The sequence below is a fragment of the Eublepharis macularius genome, chromosome 11 (assembly GCF_028583425.1).
Source record: "Eublepharis macularius isolate TG4126 chromosome 11, MPM_Emac_v1.0, whole genome shotgun sequence".
NCBI classification, from domain to species: Eukaryota; Metazoa; Chordata; class Lepidosauria; order Squamata; family Eublepharidae; genus Eublepharis; species Eublepharis macularius.
The window spans coordinates 88,731,986-88,755,453 of NC_072800.1; the positions used below are offsets into that span (position 1 = coordinate 88,731,986).

General features: G+C 47.4%; 1 protein-coding gene across 1 annotated transcript in view; it reads left to right on the forward strand.

The window, feature by feature from the left end:
• MINDY4 (MINDY lysine 48 deubiquitinase 4) overlaps nucleotides 1-22,649 on the forward strand; it is a 94,970-nt gene extending 72,321 nt beyond the window's left edge. The window contains exons 15-18 of the mRNA XM_054992021.1: nucleotides 572-733; nucleotides 8,339-8,519; nucleotides 13,304-13,376; nucleotides 21,342-22,649. Of these exons, the coding sequence (XP_054847996.1) occupies nucleotides 572-733; nucleotides 8,339-8,519; nucleotides 13,304-13,376; nucleotides 21,342-21,390 (465 nt within the window). The 3' untranslated portion in view covers nucleotides 21,391-22,649. The remainder of the gene's footprint in view (nucleotides 1-571; nucleotides 734-8,338; nucleotides 8,520-13,303; nucleotides 13,377-21,341) is intronic.
• The last annotated feature ends 819 nt before the right edge of the window (nucleotides 22,650-23,468 follow it).

Genomic DNA, 23,468 nt, shown 5'->3' on the forward strand with positions numbered 1-23,468 from the left:
AAGATGAGTAGCCATGTTTGTCTGTAGCAGTTGAAAAGAGCACAAGTCCAGTAGCACCTATAAAACTCACAAAATTTGTGGTAGGGGATGAGCTTTCGTGAGTCACAGCTTGGTATCTGAAGAAGTGAGCTGTGGCTACGAAAGCTCATACTCTACCACAAATGCTGTTAGTCTTATACCTGCTGCTGGACTCTTGCTCTTTTCTACTACCACAGAGTGAAGTTATTTAGCTGAATAAGCTTGGAAAATGCAGGAGCAGTTCAAGGGCTAACTTTTTCTATGCAGGGAGGTTTTTACATGAAGCACTAAAAATGGGACCCTTTCCCTCTGCAGTCTGAAGCAGTACAGCCCAGTTTATAACACCGTTCTTTCATCCCACTGTATATGCATACACCTGGGTCTACGTGTCTGTTGGTTTGCTTTGTTTCCAACACAGTATTGTACTGGCACCTGAATCTTTAAGCAGTAGCATGAGTCCCAGGGTGTGCTCACTGACCAAAGCCCATTGCTAGAAGCCTTTTCTTCTGTTGAATCCAGGAGCTGGTAAAGCCTTTTCTTCTGTTGAATCCAGGAGCTGGTAAACCTGCTGTTGACAGGCAAAGCCGTGTCCAATGTTTTCAATGATGTCATCGAGCTGGACTCCGGAAATGGCAACACCACGGTTTTAAAAGGGGTCTCCGGACGAAGCGAGGTTGGCTTGCTGTCCCTGTTTGAGCACTACGACGTCTGTCAGGTATGCGCTAAACGCCTCCACCATCAAGGGAAAGGAGCAACTCACAGAAATATTTTATCCTTGCAGGGAGAACCTCTGTGGCCGGGTTCCCCAACACAGTGCCCAGGGGCGCCAGGGTGCCTGCCATCATCTTTTCTGGTACCCCACCAAGTGTTTTAGAAAGTGGGTGGAGTCAGGTGGGGGTTTTGTCCAGCAGGGCCTCTGATTGGCTGCACAGATTTGCGTCAGCAGCAGCTCCCCCCCCCCAGCACAAGATCTTCACTGCATGACTGAAGGTATGCAAGAAAATATTTTTAAACAATATATTAATTTTATAAAGGTATCCTGTTAAGTAGAACTTAACTTCTACGCTTATGCATGACCTCACTCCCTGATACTTTGTGATTAGCTCCACCGCATTTGGCAGCCATTTTGTTGTTGCATACACCCACCAGATTGGGCTTTCCTCGGCTATCCAGGTCAGGGCTCCATTTTATTGCCCGTGCTTTTTAAATTTGTGTGTAAGGTCCTTGGGGAGAAGTCACCAACATTTATGGTGCTGGATGCCACCAGTAACGCCAATGGCACCTGCTTAAATATTTGTATCTAAACCACCTGATTGTCATGGGCTGGGCCGGGCCAGCCCAAGCAGGGTGGTTCAAGTCCAAACCTTAATGCCAGAGTCTGAGGGGAGTTCCAAGAGCTAAAGCCAGGTCAAACCGGTGGCCAGAGCACGAGATAACACCAGGAGTGAGTCCAGAGTCCAAGAGCAAGGTCAGGCACAGTCCAAGGTCAGTCACCGATAGCATCAGGTCCAAAAGCAGGCACGGGCAAGGTCCATGGAACACGGCGTGGTTGCAGACAGTAAACACGTTGCTTCCACACCCGGTAGTTCCTCCAGCCTGGCTCTTATAGCCAGACGTGGTTTTCAGCCAGCTGCTGGGGCTCCATCCTGACGCTACTCATCGTCACTCTCCAGCAGCTGGCGTTGGCTCAAGAGGCGAGCACTGCGCCGTCTCTCCTGCAGTTCCAGTCTCTGGCGCTGCCTGCGGCGTTCCTTGGGCGTGGGTGAACCTGGGGGGGTGGAGGCTCTTGGCTGCGCTGCACCTGTAGAAGTCCCTGGCTGAGCTTCCCCTGTGGTATTGGAGCTAGAGGGTGCTGGCGCCTCAGCTGCTGGCTGTAAGCTCTGATCAGCCAGCAGCTGTTGCTCCTGATTGCTGGCTTCTGCTGAATCAGGGCGAGGGCTGGCTACACAGGGCTCCTCTTCTCCTGAGGAGTCCTGGCTGGCTACATGAGGCTCCTCTCCTCCAGAGGAGACCTCCCTCTCAGACTGGGCCGTGACACTGATGTTGCCGTGACTGTCTCTAGGGTAGCGCTTGTTTGCCCTGGTCTTGTGTCTAAAGATGAACGAGTTGAAATTGAATCGACGATGAGGCATGCTTCCAATGTAGTATTCCTACAGAGCCTCTCCCAGAACTGGAACTCTCCAAAGATTGATGGCTCTTAATTGCTCGAAGACAGCATTTCAGTTCCGCCTGCCTCGCTCTCCTTAGCAAGACCAGCCAGCTCCTTTGATTGAGTGCATCTGCTCCCACCGTACGACAGAGTTCTCCAATTGAAAAGGAAATCTAATTCCTCTGGGTTGACTTCTCCCAGGATTAAGGCTCACTCCAGAAATAAGGGTCTTCTCTTAGTGGTAGATGCTGAGAAGCCCTTTGAGTTCTCCACATTTCCATTGGCATAGGAGCGGAACTGAAACCAAACTTTTGGAATTACTCCCTTCTGTCCCCCACACCCCGAGGGCAATTTTCTCCTGCCCAGCGTTTCAGTAAATATACTCATTCAGCATCAAATTACTTTGTGGCTGTCTAAGCGGTAACCAGGCATGGAAAAACAAGTTAAGAGAGACGGAGGGAATCCCAAATGTTGTTTCTGGTGAAGGGGGAAGAGATGGAAATGTCGCTTAGGGCTTTCCAAAGACCATTCCTCTTTCGTAATTTCTGTGCTGCTCTGCTTGCGAGTGATGCTGTGGTTCTGTGCTTGGAAGCCTGCAGGCGAGGAATCAGACAGTTAGTTCAGATCAAGATGGGGGATTTAGCTCTCCATCACGTTCTTTTGGTCATCGAGGCGCCATTACGGCTTCTAGCTCCTGGTAGTGCCAGGGGTGGGCTTTTGCTCCAAGACGCCAAAACAAGATCTGGGAGGCTTAGTAATTGCAAGAGTCCGCTTTATTGTTACTAGATTTATTGTCATTAGCCATAGGCCAGGACAAAAAAAAATTGCTTCATCTAAAAACAGTTACATCCAGCATCCTAGTTAGAAAAATTAAAATAAACTGTACAAGAAACCGTACCGGTCACAAGGCCACCCGTTCAGAGAAGCTTTGGATCTGATCTCCCTGGCAAATTGTGAAACTCTGTAGGATACACGACTGTCGCTGTCTGCTAACAGGAACACAGTATGCAGCTGTGGCAGGCAAAATTCCAGCCAGAAATTTAATTCTGGGTGCATTATATAGCGGGCAGTATAATAAATAACGAGGAAGGTTCTCCACGGCAGATAGTCCGCAAATAGAAACACGGTTTTCCTCGGGCGTCCAAAAAGGCTGATTGCATGGAGTGAAAGCACAGGACAGTAAAAGAGGCTCTAAGGTGGTCGTTAGAAATGCTGGCTAGGTACGTGGATTGTTGCGGCCGTCTTTTCACAGACTAACCCCAATCATTTTCCTTTCTCACTTGGTTGGCACCTTCCACCCTTTCTCACGCCAGCCCCGGGCCATGGCGGGCAACTTGCTTTGCTGCTCCCCCCAACGTCAGTGCACTTCTGAGGCTTGAGTCTTCTCCATGCTGTTCTGGTGGTTGTGTTCCTTTTAACTTATCCCTGCCACCCAGGGCACTGCCCTCCTCCTCCGGTGGCATGCCCATACCAGCACATACTGGCCTACTCTACTTGTCCCTGGCCACAACTTACCGACCAGACATGGCAGCCATCAGTTTCCGTGATCTACAGCCGTCCCAACCCCCAACCAGGGCAAGCAGCAACTACGTTCCAACTGGCAGTATTCCTCTGGCTCGATTGTTAACAGCAGTTGACCACAATAACAGGAGCTTCTTGAATGTGGTATCCCATGTCTGCATGAAGATGGAGCTCTCTGGATTGCGAGACCTGGATCTGGCAACCCAAGGATTGTGAGAAGCCCCCTTTCACACTCGAAATATGACAAGGTGGGTGTGCTCCAATGACAACTGCCCATCTGTTCCATTAACAGAGATGATTAGCTTGTAATAAATCCTTCACCTAGCTTGGAACGGGGAAATCGGCTTGCTTAGCCAAAATATTTGTGTTTCTCACATTTCTACCCATTCTGCAGAGGATTAGATTTTGGCACGAATCTCCATTCTTCTTACCTGGAGAAAATATATCTGATGAGAGCTATGTATCTTTTGTTTTGGAAGAAAAAAAATTAAAATAATTTAATCGATTTCAATAAATAATGTAATTGAAAACATTGTTTTTATAAAAGAATAAATAAATTAAAATTGGATAGCATTTTGGGGGGGGGATTAATTCCTCCCTCCCAAAGACGCAACAAATGTCATAAGGGAAAAATTGTTTACATTTATAACAAACACCCATAAATGTAGAAATAGTACAGGATTTAATTTTGAAGTCTTAGGATTTCCAAGCTGGCAAGTCCCTGCAGGTCTCTTCATACAAAGTGCCAGCGCAGGATTATTGTATTTTAAACGAGGGACTCTCAAGCACTTGTAGGGAACATCTCAACTGCGCGCCCCTCCCTCGATTATTCCCTCTTTCGGTTCCCTTGCCTTTTCCTACTTCCTTCTCTACTTCCCGCCTATCTTTTATCTTCAGCCATTTTTATTATTTATTTACTTCATTTATACCCTGTCTCTCTTCCCAATGGGGACCCGAAGCAGCTCACATCCTTCAACTACTATGCCACACTGTCTTTCATGGGGTGGCTTGCTGTTGAACAGTCATATACAGCTGGGCCCAGATGAGTCATGCAATTCGGGTAGTATCAAGTTGGCCAGTGGTTGCTGCTAGGCCTGGCCCAGATAAGTCCTCCCTCAACGGCCAAAACAGCCCTGGAAAAGGCCCTTCCCCCTCCCTTTTACAGAAACCGAGGCTTGAAGGCTGGCGATACTGTTAGGGTTGCCTAGCAAAGGGGATCCGTTTCTTAAGGCCACAGGCACCACTTCAGTTATTTGGGGGTGGGAGGCTTCCCCCCCCCCATCCCAACCCAGAGCTGGCAACCCTCATTCCCACGCTTTGTCTTGTGAACGGAGGGACAGGAGCTGCAGGTTGTCCTCAAAGCATGTGCCTGTAGTGCCTGATTGCAGGCATGGCAAGAGTGCAGCCATGGCAGTCTCCTCCTTCCCCTTCCTTGTCATTTTTGCCCACCTAGAGCAGTCCAAGAGGAATACTATTTGCCCATTGAGGAAACCTGTGTGTTTATTTTAGATGGGACACAAGGTGTGCAGTGCACCCCAGACCACACCAGTGCACTCTGTTGTATGTAAATCAGACTCCCAAGGACCCTGAGCAGAAGAAATAGCAACCCCCCGCAGCTCGGCCTTGCTCTTAAGGGGTCCTGAGAGTTAGGTATGACACTACGACCCCCTTGCTGTGACGTCTATGGCATTTTAAAAAAATCTCGTAGATGCCCTGCTGTACCATGGCCTGATGAAAAAGGGGGCTCACGTGGTCTGCCTCCACAGGGTTATAACATTTGAGACTGGCCCTCTGTGCGAAGGGCTTTTATTCTTTAAAAAAGACTTGTGATAATCTGATCGCAGGCGCTTGGATGATGTGGCATGCTTTTATTCCCGTTAAGATTTTTGTCTTGCCGATCTGCCAGCTCTCCGGTGTTTTTTGGTCTCTCCGCTTTTTTTGCAGACCTTTTCTGTCAACCAACAAATCACGTTAACAGCCTGGCTTGTTTAAGTTCACGCTCTTCAATTTATTAAATAACGAGATCTGAGAAGAGGCCTGTGTCTGGTGTCTTCCTGCCACCTTTTAAGTATCTGCAGAAAGTTCGGTATCCCTCGGCCACAAACAAGCGACAAAATGATCCAGAAAAGGCTTTTCACGCTAGCGACTATTGAGTTGCTGCATAATATCGTTGAAAGGGATTACATTTGCCGGTTGTGGAAGGGGGCAGTGAAGTCAAACGAGCATAAAGTCCCCCTGGGGAGCTGGAAATGAGTCGGTCTTTGCAGCTACCTCCTTTCAGAAGGGTTGACATTTTCCCCAAATGAAAACCCACAAGTTGCATTTATGAGAGCCCATAAGGGGTCCGGGGGAGGAAAACGGAGGTATAAAAGGTTCCAACTCCACTGATTCAGCCATCTTTCCCAGCAGTGGACTGGCGCAGATTTGTCAGAAACAAATCTTTAAACAAAACAAAAACGATTGACTGGCATTTGGTGGTGTTTTTAAACAATCTTTGTGCTTTAAAAATACTGGGTTTTGTTCCTATGTCTAGCAAAGTAAAAATAGAGGCAAGAGAACTGTCTTGCACATGAAGACCCTGGGAAGGAGAGGGGTCTTCCTTTTCCTGGGTGGTGGTGGAGAGTGCCCTCAAGTCTTAGTTGACTTACGGCAACGCCTGGTGGGGTTTTCGTGGCAAGAGACTAACAGAGGTGGTTTGCCATTGCCTGCCTCAGCAACCCTAGTCTTCTTTGGAGGTCTCCCATCCAATTACTAACCAGTGCCAACCCCGCTTAGCTCACCTGGATGGGCTCACCTGGCCCATCCAGGTGTGACAGCCCATTGTCTTTGCAGAATCTGCTGATGTTGGTTGGTGACAGTTACAGCAAGTCTCTCCAGGCTTTTCACCTGGAGTGAACCCTGAGAAATATAGAAGGTAGGAAAGAAGGATAGCTGAAGGAAAGCCAGACAAAACCAAAAAGGTCTTCACCCTCTGGAAGAAGACAATGATAGAAGAGAACAAATGAATATCCCTGCAAAGGGTGTTCCATAATTTTGGCAACTCCACCAAGGAGGCCATTTCTCGAGTGGCGTATGGACCACCCCAACAAAAAAGTTTCAGTTTGTCTATCATTTCACATCAAACAGCATTCTAAGGGCTTTTTCTCTTTGAAGCTGGGGGCGAGGGGATGAGCAGCTTGTTTGATTTTCAGAAGGCTACCGTGTGCATGCGTTAATAAGGAAACCCTGATGACGCTGTCCTTATCCCTACTGAAATCTTTTTTTTTTTCTGGTAGCATATTTATAACTTTGGGTCTCTGTTCTCAGCTCAAGAATTTATCAAGCAAACAAACAAAGCATTGTGTGGAACAATTGGCTTTAAAAATAGTAAATAACAGGCAGAAAAGGGTAGAGAAATGGTTATCTAACTTTCACATCGCGGGGGGGAAGCGGCTTTTTATTTATATAATGTTTCTGGCAGAGTTGGGAGATGACACTGTACATTCACTCGGTAAGGCCCATTTTGTACGTTCTTGGAGTGACATGGGGGATGCTTCCCTGTGGACTAGTCTTGTGCAGCTGCGGTATTATCTGTGGAGCAGACTCACACACATTGACCTGATAGAGCTCCTTCAGCACCAATGGCATGGGAAAGAACCGTGTTGTTAAACCAATGTCTGCAGGTGTGTGGGGCTGAATCTCAGGAAATTGCTCCTTGTGTTTTTCACGGTTAAGTCAGGGCTCGACAAATCCCAGGCGCCAGGTCACCAAAGTGCCTAGAAATTTCATTGCAGTTCCCAGTAATTTCAGCAATGGTTTATTGTAGTCTCAGTAGAAGCACAAAGCTTATTCATAATTTCACTTCAGAACGCTTTGTTGTGAGACATAAACAGGCACGTACATGGATTTTTTTCATTGCTTCGTTGTTTGTTAATTTTACACTATTCAGGGGTGGTAAATAAATTCATTTCCTGACCAGTTGCTTTCTATACTGGCTCCAAAATCAAAAAGAGCCAGTAGCACCTTTAAGACTAACCAATTTTATTGTAGCATAAGCTACATTATGCTACAGTAAAATTGGTTAGTCTTAAAGGTGCTACTGGACTCTTTTTGATTTTGCTACTACAGACTAACACGGCTAACTCCTCTGGATCTATAATGGCTCCAGTGTCCAATAAATGGAGCTTTTTTAAAGCAATAATGCAGCGATGATACGTTTGGGGAGAAATTAGGTTAAGGTTAGAAGTCAACTTTTTGTTGTGGTGACGACAACTACATTTATATGTACAACTCTTTTGTCATAGCTTTAGCACAAATTAGTACAAATTGTGAAGAATTTAGGATTAGACTTTATGCCAACAATAACTAGAAAATTTGGTTATTAAAATATGAAACCCTGAGGGCTGGCTCCTAAATGTTTGGGCTGACTCCTAGAGCCAAAGGAAATTTGTCGAGGCAGGATTATCATGGAAATGCAGGGAAGCAACTGGGCGGCCATGTTAATGTACAAAGGTGTTTTTGTCCTTTCTCTGAACTACTCTGTGCATCTGTTAGAACTTCATGATTCTACAGCGGTTGCCAGTTTCTGGAATTTCATATAAGCAAGAAGTGGTTGTTAATACAATTGATAAAAATCAGGATTTAAAAAAAAAAAATTTCTCTCTTGCACAGGTTGGCTGTTATTTAAAGACCCCCAAGTTCCCCATTTGGCTCGTGTGCAGCGAGAGTCATTTCACCGTGCTCTTCAGCACGCGGAAGGATTTACTTGGGGACTGGAAAACAGAGCGGCGGTTTGACCTGCATTACTACGATGGCTTAGCCAATCAGCAAGAGGAGATGCGCCTAACAATCGGTATGGAAACACCTTGCAAAACACTGAGCCGTGGAACTCCTTGTCCCTACGTTTTGGAAATGTCAGTGATATATTTCACATAGGAATGAGCAGGGCTTTTTTTCAGCAGGAACGCAGTGGAACGGAGTTCCGGCACCGCTTGTAAACGGTCACATGGCCGGTGGCCCCGCCCCCTGATCTCCAGACAGAGGGGAGTTTATATCGCCCTCCGCGCCACTCAGCAACACAGAGGGCAGTCTAAACTCCCCTCTGTCTGGAGATCAGGGGGCGGGGCCACCAGCCATGTGACCGTTTTTGCCAAGGGCGATTTAAACTGTAAAAAACTCCCCCCTTGTTCCAGCTGACTCAAAGTGACATCATTGTGTGGTCCTGAGTTCCATCACTGAGTCCCACCACCTCTTTTCCCAGAAAAAGAGGAGTTGTTCTTGTTGGCAACATAGGATAGGACTTGAAACAATGGGTTTAAACTACAGGCGGAAAGCTACCAGCTGGATGTTAAGAAAAACTTCTTCACATTAAGAGTAATTCAGTAGAGCAATCGGCTGCCTAGGGAAGTGTTGGGTTCCCCCTCATTGGTAATCTTCAAGGAGCAGCTGGATGAATACTTGTTGGGGATGCTTTAGGCTGTTCCTGCATTGGGCAGAGGGTTGGACTAGATGGTCTGCAAGGCCCCTTCCAACTCTAAGATTCTGGGTTTGTGGTCTATCGGTGGCTACAGGCCAGTGTGAGTAAAAGGAACCTCCAACTTCAGAGGCAGTCAACCTCTGGATCCCAGTGCCAAAAGGCAACATCAGGGGAAGGCGTCAGTCTCTACGCCCTGTTTATTGGCCCTGCAAAGTAGCTAGTTGGCCGCTGTGTGAGACAGGATGCCGGACTAAATGAACCACTGGTTGGATCCAGCGAGGCTCTTCTTACGTCCTTATATTCTTGACATGAACAAGTGTTGTTGCGTGCATCACATGAAGCTCAGGCTGCACCGTTCCCACTTGCTGGTACTCTCCTACTGCTGGGGTTCCTGAAAATCAGGGGTGCTGTTCCACCCCAGCTGGCTTTTAGGTTGGGTGCCAGCTGGGATGGATGGGAAGCGAGATTTTTAAAAATTGGAACCCGGAGCCCTTGCTCTGTGGCATGCGCAGGCCGCTTCTGATAGGCCCCTTTTTCATCTAACAGCATCACCCTTCCTTTCCATGGGGACCCCATGGTACATTGGGAAGTAGGGACTGCTTGCTTGAATGCTTCTGAAATCTCTGTGTTATAAACTAAAAAATGAGAAAGAAAGGATCCCTTTGGCTGCCTCCTTAATGTGCTGTTTTCTGTGTGCGGGGAGATTTTCATAGTAAAGTATGTAAACATTCAGCATAAAACTAGTACAATCAGGGAAAGACATGCTTTGGTGCTTGATTTGGCAGCTGTATGTTACTGATCAGTAATGGAGGCTGGGGTAGCAAACTCTTTAACAGGCCCTGCTTCTGCGTTTTTAACATCACCCCCGTAGATCAATCTGGCACAGAGATAAGTGGAGGGAAAGGTTCCCCAGCTTAATTCTTGCATCTCAAGACTGCCCCAGACTGCTCCCCCACTTCATCAGCTCTAGTGTCAGGGAATTTGGGGAAACCTGTTTGCTTTTAATAGATGCCGTTGCATAGCCTCATCCGCCACCTCCTCCTAAGCTACCGAAAGATTCTTTCTACTCTCCTGTTGTCTGCCCAGTCTTACAGTCAATGCAGAGTTTGCTGAAGATGCCATGGTAACTTTGCTTTTTCTGGTTTTCTCCCCCGTCACCTACAATCTGTGATTATAATACCTGTGCACTCACATGTTCCAGAGTGTGATTTCTTCTCTGGCATGTTGGCATGTGACAATTTGAACGTTCCCCTGCACACCCACCTGGGCCCATCCATGCAGGCTTCACAGCAACCGAGTTAGCAGGAGCTGCTATTCCAAGAAGATGCCGAGGAACTGTGGGCGTACTGCTGCCAAGAGCTGTCATTCACAGAAGGCAGAATTGCAGAGGAGGGCTGTTCGGTGCTGCGTTCCGCAGTTCTCTTCTATCCTCTCCTCCTCCTGTCTGATTCGGGATCTCATTGCATACCTCTGGTTCTCTCTCCACATTTAACCAGAGGGACTGCTGGATTCAGCTAATAGTTAAGAGTGCTGTAGAAATTTAGCAGCCTCGCCATATTGACTTGAAAATCTTGGTCTTTTAAAAAAGCATTAATTCATTCATTCATTCATTCACAAAGTTCATATCCCACCTTTCTTCCCTCCTCATGGCCACCAAGGCAGCTAACAGATTATTTACTTACTTTATTTTATTTATACCCTGCCTTTCTCCCCAACGGGAGACCGAAAGCAGGTTACATCATTCTCCTCTCATCCCTTTTATCCTCACAACAAACCTGCAAGGTAGGTTAGGTCGAAAGAGCGTGACTGGCCCAAGGTCACCCTGCAATCTTCCATGGCAGGGTGGGGATTCGAACCTGGGTCTCCCAGATCCTAGCCTGACGTTCTAACCACTAAACAACACTGGTTCTCCCAATTAAAAACATAATACTGGAAAAGATTAAAAACATACATAATGAAAATACATATTTTTAAAAAATATTCATTTCCAATAATACACTCAAACACATACACAAAAAGCACAACTGCATCATACGATCATCCAAATCATATCTCTGCAGTCATCCACACATCTTAAAACACATCTTAAGAGTCATTAGACCAAACAAAAATTTGAAAATCCTGGTCTCATTTTTGTTTCTCCCTTGTGTGGAAGAGACCCCGGCCCGAGTCTTTGTTTGCATCTTTCCTGTTTCTTTGCATTGATTCCCTCCTCCCGTTACCTTTATGCGGCTTAAAGTTATTTTGTCGTATAAATAACATATGAAACAGTCGGTGGCCGTTTTCACACGGCCAGGCGCCAGGAAGATTGCGCAAAACTCACACCATGAAAGCGTCTTCCTAGCGCAATTTCTCAGCACGATCCCGTTTAATGGCCCTTTTTCTGACGTCATCGGGCCATTAAAGGGAATCGTGCCGGGATCGTGCTAGGATGATGCTTCATGCTGTGAGTTTGCACGATCTCCCAGGGCACGTGTGAAAACGGCCGGTGTTTAAAATGGAGTAAAAGAAACCACTTAGGCACAGCAGCAGTAGAAATGGGCGCAATGAAAATGTTCACAACAGCAAAAGACGATAAAAGGCCTACCTGACCCATCTCCTCTGATAACCTACAGCGGTCTGTAGCTCAGGACATGCATTAATTCTCACTTCCTGGTGGCTGCATCTTACCCATTTCCAATAATGTTCGGGTAAAGCGTACATTTATATTTACCCCACAGCTGCTTCTGAAAACAACCTTCTGTGGGGTGTTGGTCCCCCGGCTGTTTATAATGTTTAGAATTCTAAGGGCCAATCTAGACCACATGTGAGATGTACATTATGTCAGGGCTCCCAACTCGACTTGCAGTCACACAAGACGTTGGGGAACTTATATTTCAGAGCACTCTGAAGCCCAAATCAGCTTGGGAGCTCAGCAAAGGGGCAGGAGGGGCTTCAGCCTTCCGTGCTCTGCTGTTTTCCCAAGCTAAAATGGGGCTGCCCTGTTTGAACGCAAGCCTGAAAAATAAAAAGATGGGAGGACATCCCCTTCTTTGACCAGCCTTATTCCAGGGGGGGGGACACTGCCCCCCCTGTCAGCTTGCCACCCGCCCCACAGGTTTTAGTGAGGGAAGGACAACGTGAGTGCTGCTGGAATTTATAAATTTGAACCTGGTTTTATTATGCTACCTGCTGGGCTTTTTTCAGCTGGAACACGGTGGAACAGAGTTCTGGCACCTCTTGAAAATGGTCACATGACGGGTGGCCCCGCCCCCCTGATCTCCAGACAGAGGGGAGTTTAGATTGCCCTCCGCACCACTGAGCAGTGCAGAGGGCAATCTAAATTCCCCTCTGTCTGGAGATCGGGGGGTGGGGCCACCAGCCATGTGACCATTTTCTCCGAGGGCGATTTAAACTTTAAAAAACTCTCCCCTTGTTCTAGCTGACCCAAAGTGATGTCATTGTGTGGTCCTGAGTTCCACCACTGAGTTCCACCACCTCTTTTCCCAGAAAAAAAGCCCTGGCTACCTGTTTTATATTGTGATGTAATCTGCTAAGCCTGCTCTGCAGGGAGAGCCAGAGCCCGTTGTGTCATAATACAATGAGCTCTAGCAGGGTGCCGGGCAGCTGGCCTGCACCGCAGAGGGCCACTAGGCAGCGCCACCTAGCAGCTGGCCACGCTGCAGCAGGCCGTCTGGCACCGCATTGGCCCCGACGGGCTCCACCCCCCCCCCTTTGCCCACGGATCAGCTGGGCAGGGCAGACGGAATGCTCAGCAGCCCCACCCCTTCCCAGCCGACCTGTTGGGGAGGGCACACCTGCGCCAAATGTGAGTCATCGGGAACACAGTTACCTTTTTGTATAGTAGGATAAATGCTACAGCGTGTACTTAGGTGTATACATATGCATGTAGAACATCTATTACATCGCAGCTTTCCAGCTATCCGCTCCAGGCAGCTCACAATAAACACAATAGAATAAAACCACCCAGCCATTAAAAGCAAGCCAGAACATTGAACAAGAGCTCAAGAGAGACGTTTTACCATTGATTAGACTTCCCTGCTTTTGATACGAAGAGGCTTCAACCTGCTGCTTTATCTTTACGGCTCATCCCAAAGGGTTCTGCAAATGTGACCCATTTTGGTTTCCCCTTCTGACCCTGCTGGCCTCTCTCTCTGCAGATACATCTCAGCCTTACTTTGAAGACCGAGCAGATGACCTCATTCCTCCACTGGAACACTGCATTAGGACCAAGTAAGTCAGATGCCGTGTAGCGTTGTTTCTGCTTTCTGTAGAATGGACTTCTTTGTGCAAAAACACATTTACAGTCAGCTCCGCCTCATTGGCATAGCACATGCCAGCGCCCTGTCTCCCCCGTTCATTCCTTGGCATTCCCAGTTTGAAAAGGGACCCACGGTAGCAGAGCCAAAGGAGGATCTCAGCTTGAAATCCTGGAATGCTGCTGCCAGAGACCATACCAAGCTAAATGCACCGCCCTACCTTTATTTTATTTAACTTCATCTATTCTCTGCCTTTGTCTCTGGTGGGGACCCGAAGCCGTTTATATAATCCCCTTCCCTGTTCAACTCTGCTGGCGCGGCCGCAGCCCTTCCGCATTTGCCTTCCTACTAAACCCGCTTTTGCCCCGGCATGTGATCTGCCCTGGCTGCTTCTCCAAATCCCCCCGCCCCCCGCAAGAACTCTGCAAGCTGCTTCCTTGCCTCCTTTATTACATCCTTGGAAGATGTCTTGGGGAACTGTTTGCAGGATGCAGGCAAGAGAACTGCAAGCGACAGCTTTTCCCTTCCTTTCTTTGACAATGGCAGCTCAATTGCATGCCACCTGGCAAAAGACATTCTCTTTTGCCAACATGCATTTTCAACAAAGGGAGAGGATTCTTTCCCCTGCCATTAAAGCCTTTGTTTGCTTAAACATGCCATTCTGTTTGCCATTAGTAATCCTGCCTGATTGCCTTTCCCTCATAAAGAAACTCTGTCATTTCCCGGTGACAGCTTTACAGAATCTGGGAAGAAACAACCGTTGCTCATGGTACACAATTCAAGTGTTTTTGTTCTCACTGTGGTTTTTGATCAAACAGGTCTGGCAGGTTTTTTTCAGCAGCACACAAACCTGTAAAACTGTTCTGTCTGGATGTGTGTGTTATGGGCCATCAAGTCGCCTCCGACTTATGGCAACTCTGTGAATGAAAGACCTCCAAAATGTCCTATCGTTAATAGACATGCTCAGATCATGCAAACTGGAGGACGTGGCTTCCTTTATTGAGTCAAGCCATCTCATTTTGGGTCTTCCACTTTTCCTAGTGCCTTCCACTTTTCCCAGCATGATTGACTTTTCCAGAGACTTGTCTTCTCACGATGTAACCAGTGTCCGATAACCTTGGTTTTGTCATTTTGGCTTCTAGGGAGAATTTAGGCTTGATGTTACCTAGAACCCACTTATTTGTCATTTTGGCCATCCATGGTATCTGCAAAACTCTCCTCCAGCACCACATTTCTATTGGTCTGTCTGGACAGCAATACAGAAAACACTTGGAATGTTCATGCTGAGAGTGGCTAGGCTTGTAGGATGCACTCTTGGAGCCTCTGAAAAGCTGTGCTTTCCATGGTCATAGACCCAGAGGGGCTAGCTGTGCTAGTCTGTAGCTGCAAAATAGGAAAGAGTCCAGTAGCACCTTTAAGACTAACCAACTTTATTGTTGCATAAGCTTTCGAGAACCACAGCTCGAAGCCTGTGTTTATTGACAGCAACATTGCCTCCTGCTTTTGAATGGCCACTTTGTTCTGAAGGTTCCAGTGTCTTGAATGTCTCTCTGACAGCCAGAAAGTCAATAGGTGTGACCAGGGCTTTTTTTCTGGGAAAAGAGGTGGTGGAACTCAGTGGGTTGCCCTCAGTGAAAAAGGTCACATGGCTGGTGGCCCCGCCCCCTGATCTCCAGATAGAGGGGAGTTTAGATTGCCCTCTGCGCCACACACGCGGAGGGCAATCTCAACTCGCCTCAGTCTGGAGATCAGGGGGCGGGGCCACCAGCCATGTGACCTTTTTCAAGAGGTTCCGGAACTCCGTTCCTCCACGTTCCCGCTGAAAAAAGCCCTGGGTGCGACCTTCTATGTAGCATGGAGCTCCGTAGCAGTGAGGCCCTGTTGAATTTTTGTCAGCCTCAAAGAATTAATATGCGGACCAACTTTATTTATTTATTTATTTATTTATTTATTTATTTATTTATTTATTTATTTATTATTTTAGACTTCTATTCCTTCTTCCCCGCAAAGCAGGCCCAGGGCGGATTACAACAGATAAAAACATATTTATAATAACTTACATCATAAAAGCAGTTTCAAATCAAACAAGCGGCACAGCAGTACACTGTAAAGACTGATATGCAAAACAGCAGCAATCAGTTTGCTAATTGGAGGCCACCAGTCTGCCAGTTCGAAGCTAGATGGTGGACGACTCCAATAGGGAGGGGTCAGATCTTCCCTTCTCCTCTGTCCAGGCCGGTGGAGGCTTAGCCTAGCCTCAAGCATATGCCTGGCAGATCATCTTTGAGTGTGACTCTGGAGAAAGCCGCCATGTCTGTGAAGCTTCAGCCGCAGCGACAGCGGAAGGATCTGCTGCAGATGCTTCCGCTGTCGCTACGGCTGAAGCTTCACCGACACTTCCGCTTCCAGAACAGATCCCCGGGAGCAGGCAGCCTGCAGGACGCCCTGGGAGAAAGCAGCAGCTGCCCGCCCCCAAACGAAGCCCTCTTGCGGCTCTTCAGGCAGCGATGCTAACAGAGAGGGGAAGGACCACTCGGACTTCACTTCCCAGGTAACCTTGCAAGAAAAATCTAGTGTTCTCCACGTGAAGAAAGTCACTTGTAGCTTTGCTCTCTGTCTTACAGGCCCGGCAGAAAGATAGTAAATTCTTCCGGGGAAGGTCCCACCAGTACCTTCTGGTAATAGGAATGCTTTATTATTGCTCCATACAGCAGATTTGAGTAAGAGAGCTCAGCTAGAGAAGACCGAATGGACTGAATACATTTTTCCCCAACCCTTCCTCCGGGGAGTTCCAGCAAGCGTACATCATTCTCCTCCTTTGCCCTTTTTCATTCTCACAACAACCCAGTGAGGTTGTTTAGGCCACAAGGGCAAGCTAGCCGAAGGTCACCCGGTCAAGTTAGCAGCTCAGTGTGGATTTGAACCTAGACTTCCCAAATCCTAGCCCGATATTTTGACCGCTTCGTTACAAAAAATCCCACGGATAGCTCACAATTTATATGCCGCCTCCAAAGCAGGGATGCAGAGCTTAGATTGCACTGACCAGCAATTAGCTCGGGAGCAGGCCAGTTTGAGGAGGCCATGCTGGGACCCGTTTCCCAAACGGCAGATCCCACAACCACTTAATCCTCCTCAGCGCTCTGGGTTTGCCACCAGGAAGGCCTGCTTGTACTCCTCCGGAGTCCTGATTTGACCCGGGAACTCTCAGCCGGATGCTCCGTTTGGAGCATTTGCTGTTGCTGTCGCCTTATTCCTGCCTGTTTAATGAAAGTCTGAGGACAGTCTGAGGACACCGCCTCTCCCGTCTCCCGCCATGCCCCACCTCCAACTCCTTGGGACTGCGAGAAGAGCAGCTGGTTGCCTGCCCAGAGAGACTGGCGGCTCCAAACATCTGTGTAAGCAGAGAAATTCTGAAGGCAAAAGGAATGTGCATTTTTTGGAGTTCTGGGGAATGCCAGGTGTCCTGATTTAGTCCATGGCCTTGGGAAAGAAAGAGATTCATGCCGCAGCCCCGATCCTCCTGCGTTCTTTTCTGTCTCCAGAACAGGAAATAACTTCTCTTAGCTCTGCCTGAGGGGGGACTCCTCTTTGATCTGAGCAATCTAGATTCAGCGTTATATTTCATTAACATCTAAGGCTTTCTTTGGCGTGCCTTGGCCGTGCTCAGATGCATGTCTCTGGAATGCCGCGGTTCTTTTCAAACAGCACATTCCCCTGGAATAGTCACTGCTGGGGGAGGGGCGGGCTAAGAATCAGTGTGTGATTGTGGAGAGAGTGGGAAAGCCGCTGGATGATCGGGCACCCGCTATCATTTGCTATACCCAAGTTTGAAGGTGGTGGAAAGTGCCGTCAAGTCATAGCTGATGGTGACACACACACACACACACACACACACACACCGTTGCTAGGGGTTTTAAGGCAACAGACAAACAGATGATTTGTTATTGCCTGTCTCTTTACATCAACGTTATACTTCCTAGGTGATCTCTCATCCAGTTACTAACCAAGGCTGACCCTGCTTAGCTTCCAAAATGTAACAAGATCGGGCTTGCCTGGGCTGTCCAGGTCCGGGCATCGGACCAGTTATCAAGGAACAGTAGCCCATACTTCTTTTCTTCCCTACTGATGCCCCAGTTGGATGGGTGGCCAGTTACCAGCCCACCTAGCGATTCCTGCAAGACAGGTGCTTCTGCTGTCGTAAAAGTAGGTATCCCAGCACACTAACTGCAGTTGGCTGGAGTTTTCAAGGCAAGAGAGATGGTCTACCTTATCACTGCATGGAAGAGAGAGGAAAGTCTCCCAGTTACTAACCAAGTCCCGCTCCCAATTACTAACCAAGGCTGACCCTGCTTTGCTTCCGAGATCTGATGAGGTTGGGCTTGCCTCGGCTAACCAGGGCCGTTTCCACACTACTCGCCTTCATCTGGAACGCTGCGGAACATCGTGAAAAAAATGCGGAAGATAGCGTCTGCTGAGGGGAGGGAGCGTTGTAGGAATTGATGTCGGAACAGTCAATTTTCTGAAACTGCCATTTTCTCCAGTGTCATAGATCCAGAGCAGTTAGCCATGTTAGTCTGTAGTAGCAAAATAGTAAAGAGGCCAGTAGTATCTTTAACCAACTTTATTGTAGCATAAGCTTTCAAGAGCCACAACTGTCTTAGTCAGATGCATCGTCAGCTTTCAAGAACCACAGCTCTCTTTGTCAGATGCAGCATCAGATGAGCCCCGTATGAGCGCCGGAGGACTCTCCGATCTGGTGGAAAGCATCTTTTAAGTGTCCTAGGCCCTAGAGCCTTAGGCGTCGACCAGGCCCGGGGCCTTTTCAGTCCTGGCCCCGGCCTGGTGGAATGCTCTGTCTTGAGAGACTAGGGCCCGGCAAGATTTGCTTGCATTTCGCCGAGCCTGTAAGACCGAGCTATTCTGCCAGGCATATGGCTGATGCCGGGCGGTGCTCCCCCCCACCCCCCGTAGAGGGGGTGGTGGTTAAACCATCGCCCCTATGTGAACACAGATGCTGTTGCCACACTCATTACTACTGCATGTATTTGCTCTGGTAGAACCACTGCGAAACACCAAATTTATGTTATGTGCTGCTTTTTAATTATTTATATGTAAATAGATATCATATATGATATGACATAGTGCTTTTAAATGTTTTTAATGGTATGTGATATTTGCATTTTGTTATCCGCCCTGAGCCTGCGAAAGGGGGGAGGGCGGAATATAAATATAATAAATTAAATTTAAATTAAATTGTCAAAAGCTGTCAATGCATCAGACAGAGCTGTGGTTCTCAAAAGCTGACAGAGCACCTGACGAGAGCTGTGGTTCTCGAAAGCTTTTTTCCTCCAGGGGAACTGATCTCGGTTGTCTGGAGAACAGTGGCAATTCTGGGAGATCTGCAGGTCCCACCTGGACATTCGCAGCCCTTACACAATTCCCTGACATCATTCCCAGACAATCAAGGAGCAGTTAGTCCCTGGTTTTTCTCCCCACTCAAGCCTCCTCTTCCCGTTGCTCCCAAGTATATTTCAACAGACTGAGTCAATAGGAACTCATTTGAGCTCTTTTGAAGCCCCAGCCATAAATAAATGTGCCTGACAAAGGCCTCTTAAGTGAACAATCAGCCCAGCCTGATTCAGGCTTTGGACTCCTTCCTGAAGGCCACCAGCCAGAAGGGATTGCCAGCGTGTTCCCATTGTCACGGGAGTTCCTGTGACGTCGAGCCCGGACAGTAGGTGACAGCCTTCTTCCCTGATAGCTTCTGCCCACCTCATTGGATCACGGAATTAAAAGGCAAATTCTGATTCACCACGAATGCCCTTCAAGATGAGCCAAGTCTCTCATGGCCACCAAGCCTCCTTACTCAGCTTAGCAAGCTCCTTCTTCCATTTCCCACACCCCAGCACTTCCGTTTTACTCTCAAAAATGTGGTGGCTGCTGGGATTGCGACCTCAGTGAACATTAGGATTTGTGTCCAGTGGCACCTTAGAGACCAACAGGATTTTCAAGGTGAAAGCTTTGGAGAGGCAGAGCTCTCGCAGTAGAACAGCAGGAATTGAGTCCAGTGGCACCTAAGAGACCAACAAAAAACAACCCGGTGAAGACGGAGGTCCTGCAGCTGGGACGGGGGCTGCCAGATGTTGGGATCCAGCTCCCTGCCCTGGATGGGACACCACTGGCAAAGTGGTGGAAGAGTCTGGGTGTGCTCCTGGGTGCCTCCCTGTCGATGGAGGCCCAGATCACGGTGGTTGCTAAGTCTGCATTTTTCCATCTCCATCAGATCAGGCAACTTGCCCCTTACCTGGTGCCCCAGGACCTGGCTACAGTGACCCACGCAACAGCCACCTCCAGGCTAGATTACTGTAATTCACTGTACGCTGGGCTACCCCTGGGCCTGATCCGGAAACTACAACTGGTCCAGAATGCAGCAGCGCGGGTCCTGACTGGTATATCTTACCAGTCACATATTACACCTGTCCTGCGCCAGCTGCACTGTCTTCCGGTTGAATTCCGAATCAGGTTCAAGGTATAGGTTCTTACTTTTAAAGCCCTGAGTGGGTTGGGACTGGCATATCTTCGGGACCGCCTCTCCCTGTATGTTCCCTGGAGACCGCTTCAATCAGAGGATAAATGTTTACTGGTGGTCCCCAGCCCTAAGGAAGCCCACCTCGCTTCAACCAGGGCCAGGGCCTTTTCAGTCCTGGCCCCAGCCTGGTGGAATGTCAATGGAGACCCCAGCCCAGCGGGACATATTATCGTTCCGCCGGGCCTGTAAGACAGAGGTGCTCCACCAGGCGTCCGGTGGTTGAAGGGGGCGGTGCCATGTCGGCCTCCCACCTTTGGGATGGGGGGCGGGTTCTCCCCACCATTGCACCTTAATGTACTTGGTTAATTTATTTTCTTATTGCTTATTGTATGTGGATTTTAGAATTATTGTTTTCTTGTTTTTATTGATTTTAACTGTTGTTCACCGCCCAGAGCCCCTGAGGATGGGCGGTTTATAAATCGAAATAATAAATAAATAAATAAATAAATAAATAAATAAATAAATAAATAAATAAATAAATAAATAAATAAAGATGAAATTTATTTTTAGTTTTTTCCAGCAAATTATGGAAGTCAATTCCCTTGATTCCTAGAAATTGGCAACTAGCATTATATAGTTTTAATTCCAATGTTCACACACTTGATTGTGTTTTTGTTTTGTTTTTCATAAACTGCTGGAATAGAGAGAAAAAATCACTTTGAGGCTCAGCTTCTTCCTGCATGAAAATTATAGATTAAGGCAGGAGATAAATGTTTTAGACTGTTCTGTTGGCAAGTATCAATCAGCATATTTAAGAGAGAATTAGGAAGGGTTTTTGAAAACAAAGACTGTGAGTGTTGTTATGAGGTAACATTGTCTTTATCCTTATAAGTTGGCAGGGGAAAACAAAAGTGACGTAATTTTCTGAGATACACCTTGGAGACTAACAAGATTTTCAGGGTGTAAGGTTTGGACTCAGCTCTTGCAACAGAACAGCAGGATTTGAGTCCAGTGGCACCTTAGAGATCAGCAAGATTTTCGGGTGTAAGCTTTCGAGAATCACAGCTCCCTTCTTCAGACACTTGAAGAAGAAGGTGCCACTAGACTCAAGATGCTGCTAGACTCAAATCCTGCTGTTTTACCCACCTAGAACTATCTTCAGTTAGCACCAGGTTGAACAGCCGCCTGGTTTCAGTGACACTTCGACCTGGCACTTTATTGCAGCTGCTCAACCATGCCCACCTTTTCCTCCAAATCATTTGACAACAAGATGAAAGAAACCGATGAAAGTATTTAAAAAGATGGCTGGTAGCCATGTTGTTCTGAAACAAAATCCAAACCCCAAAGCCACGTCATGCCTTGAATTCAGACCAACCCAAACAACCTGAAAACATCTCTCTTTGTCTTTAGGTGGAAAGGAGCTGTTGTCAACTGGAATGGCACAGAACCCATCCTATGACCAGCCTGACCTGGCCGGCTGAAAACAAGCCCTGTTCCCATACTTGGAGGAAGCCAAACAGCTGCTGTGCCTGCTTTTGTTGCATGCAACGGGACAGAATAACACGGGAGGGGAGATGGCAAGGTCTCATTTTGCGCTTCGTTCTTTGTATAAACAGCCGTGGCACATCTGGAGCTGCTTCTCTTTTCTGTGTACGGTGGTGTGTGAAAGCGGAGAATCAGCCTTGACGGCCAAAACAAGCGGCAGGGAAAGAGCCGTAAATCTGTCAACATCTCCTCGAGTTCCGTTTCTGAGCCCCCTCCTTTGTGTCCTGCCATTCTACCCAAAGAACACGGGCTGCCCCCACCGTCTCTTTTTCAACCTTGGCGGTTTTCCACCGTCTCCATTCTAAATCAAGGCAAACCAAAGCATAGACAGGAAACATGGAAGGAACCCTTCTACCCAGTTGCATTTCTGTAAGGCTCCCAATATGCTTTGGGCCAAAAGATAATCACCAACCAACTAGGCATCAACTCCTTGTTCTTCGTATATCGACTCCTGGCTACTGGGGGACCCACACAATTTATTTTATCCTACTCTTAATTCCACTAGCAGAGGGATTTCTTTTCTTTGCCTGGCTGCATGATACTGCTTAGTCACTGGGTCACCATTCCGACCATTAAAATCCAATATTATAAGCACGATTTAACTTTTAAAAGAGAGAAGTAAACCGCAAGTAGTCCGTATATCCGTGTGTAATTTGAACCGATCTAGAGAAATGATACTTGCCACAGGGATTAGCACGGTGAATTTCCCACGGCCACCTTTGTATGTGTGATCTGTTAGAAGGAGGTATTAGTAGGAGCCATCCCATAGTGGGCCCCCTCAGCCTCACTGGCGAACACCATTGAGAAGGGCAAGGAAATTCACAACAAGATAGCCCAAATTCAGGTGCTAATATCTGCCACAGCACAGCGAGGGGACGTCAAAAGAATTTGCAGGAGAGAGGCAGAATCCAGGCATGATGTTTAGTGCAGGCTTCCGTCCGAGGGAACACTGTAAAATGCATACTCTTAAAGGAAAATAAACACGAACAGTGCAGTCCTAAGAAGAGTTACTCCAGTCTAAGCCCCTTGATTTCAATGGGCTTAGACTGGAATAACTCCTCTTAGGATCACACCGGAAGTCAGACAGAGGTGGGCAGTTTCCTGCTTTGGTTGATCAAGTTCACTGACTGCCCCAAAGCAGTGGACCGGCAGAGGAGTTCACCATCTTTTTTTTTTCTTCAACGGGTTCTTGGTCTTTTTTTGGTGAGTCCATCCAATTTCAGCTCCTAGGTAGAGTTTGAGGACTGTGGTCAGGTATCATTTGGGCTGTATGCTGTGTTTTGGGGTAATGTTTTGGGGGGATTTGGCAGCGGGGAGACTAGATTGTACGCCCCCTGCCTGTGCCTTGAAGTTTCAGCAGTGAAATTTTCCAACTCCTCTATTTCGGCCATGTTTTTGCCAATTTTTTTTTCTTATTAATCGTAACAAAAATATGCATTATCAGTGAGCGTTATTTCAGTTTGAATAATATTCCTGGTCATGTTACAGTTAGCGGATATTTCAAAGTCATTTTGTAAATAAAAAATATTTATAAGGTTTGTTGGTCATTTATGGTTTTTGTCGCCAGAAAATGAATCAATTCAATGTTGACTGGATTGCCCAGGATCAAGCCAGAAACAAAAAAAGAGCCCGAGAGAGATACAAATTATTTGTAATATATGTTGAACTAGTCCATGAACTCCAGAGATGTTATTTTTAAAAAAATGTGTTTAAAATATGGTGATGGTGGAAAGTGCCATCAAGTCATAGCTGACTTATGGCGACCCCTGGTGGGGTTTTCGTGGCAAGAGACTAGCAGAGGTGGTTTGCCATTGCCTGCCTTTGCAACCTTGATCTTTACTGGAGATCTCCCATCCAATTACTAACCATGGCCGAACTTGCTTAGCTTTTGAGATCTGACGAGATCAGGCTCACCTGGGCTATCCAGGTCACACTTGACTCTTACTGTAAGACTGGTTTTGTGAATATTTTGCCACATTTCCAAGCCATTTT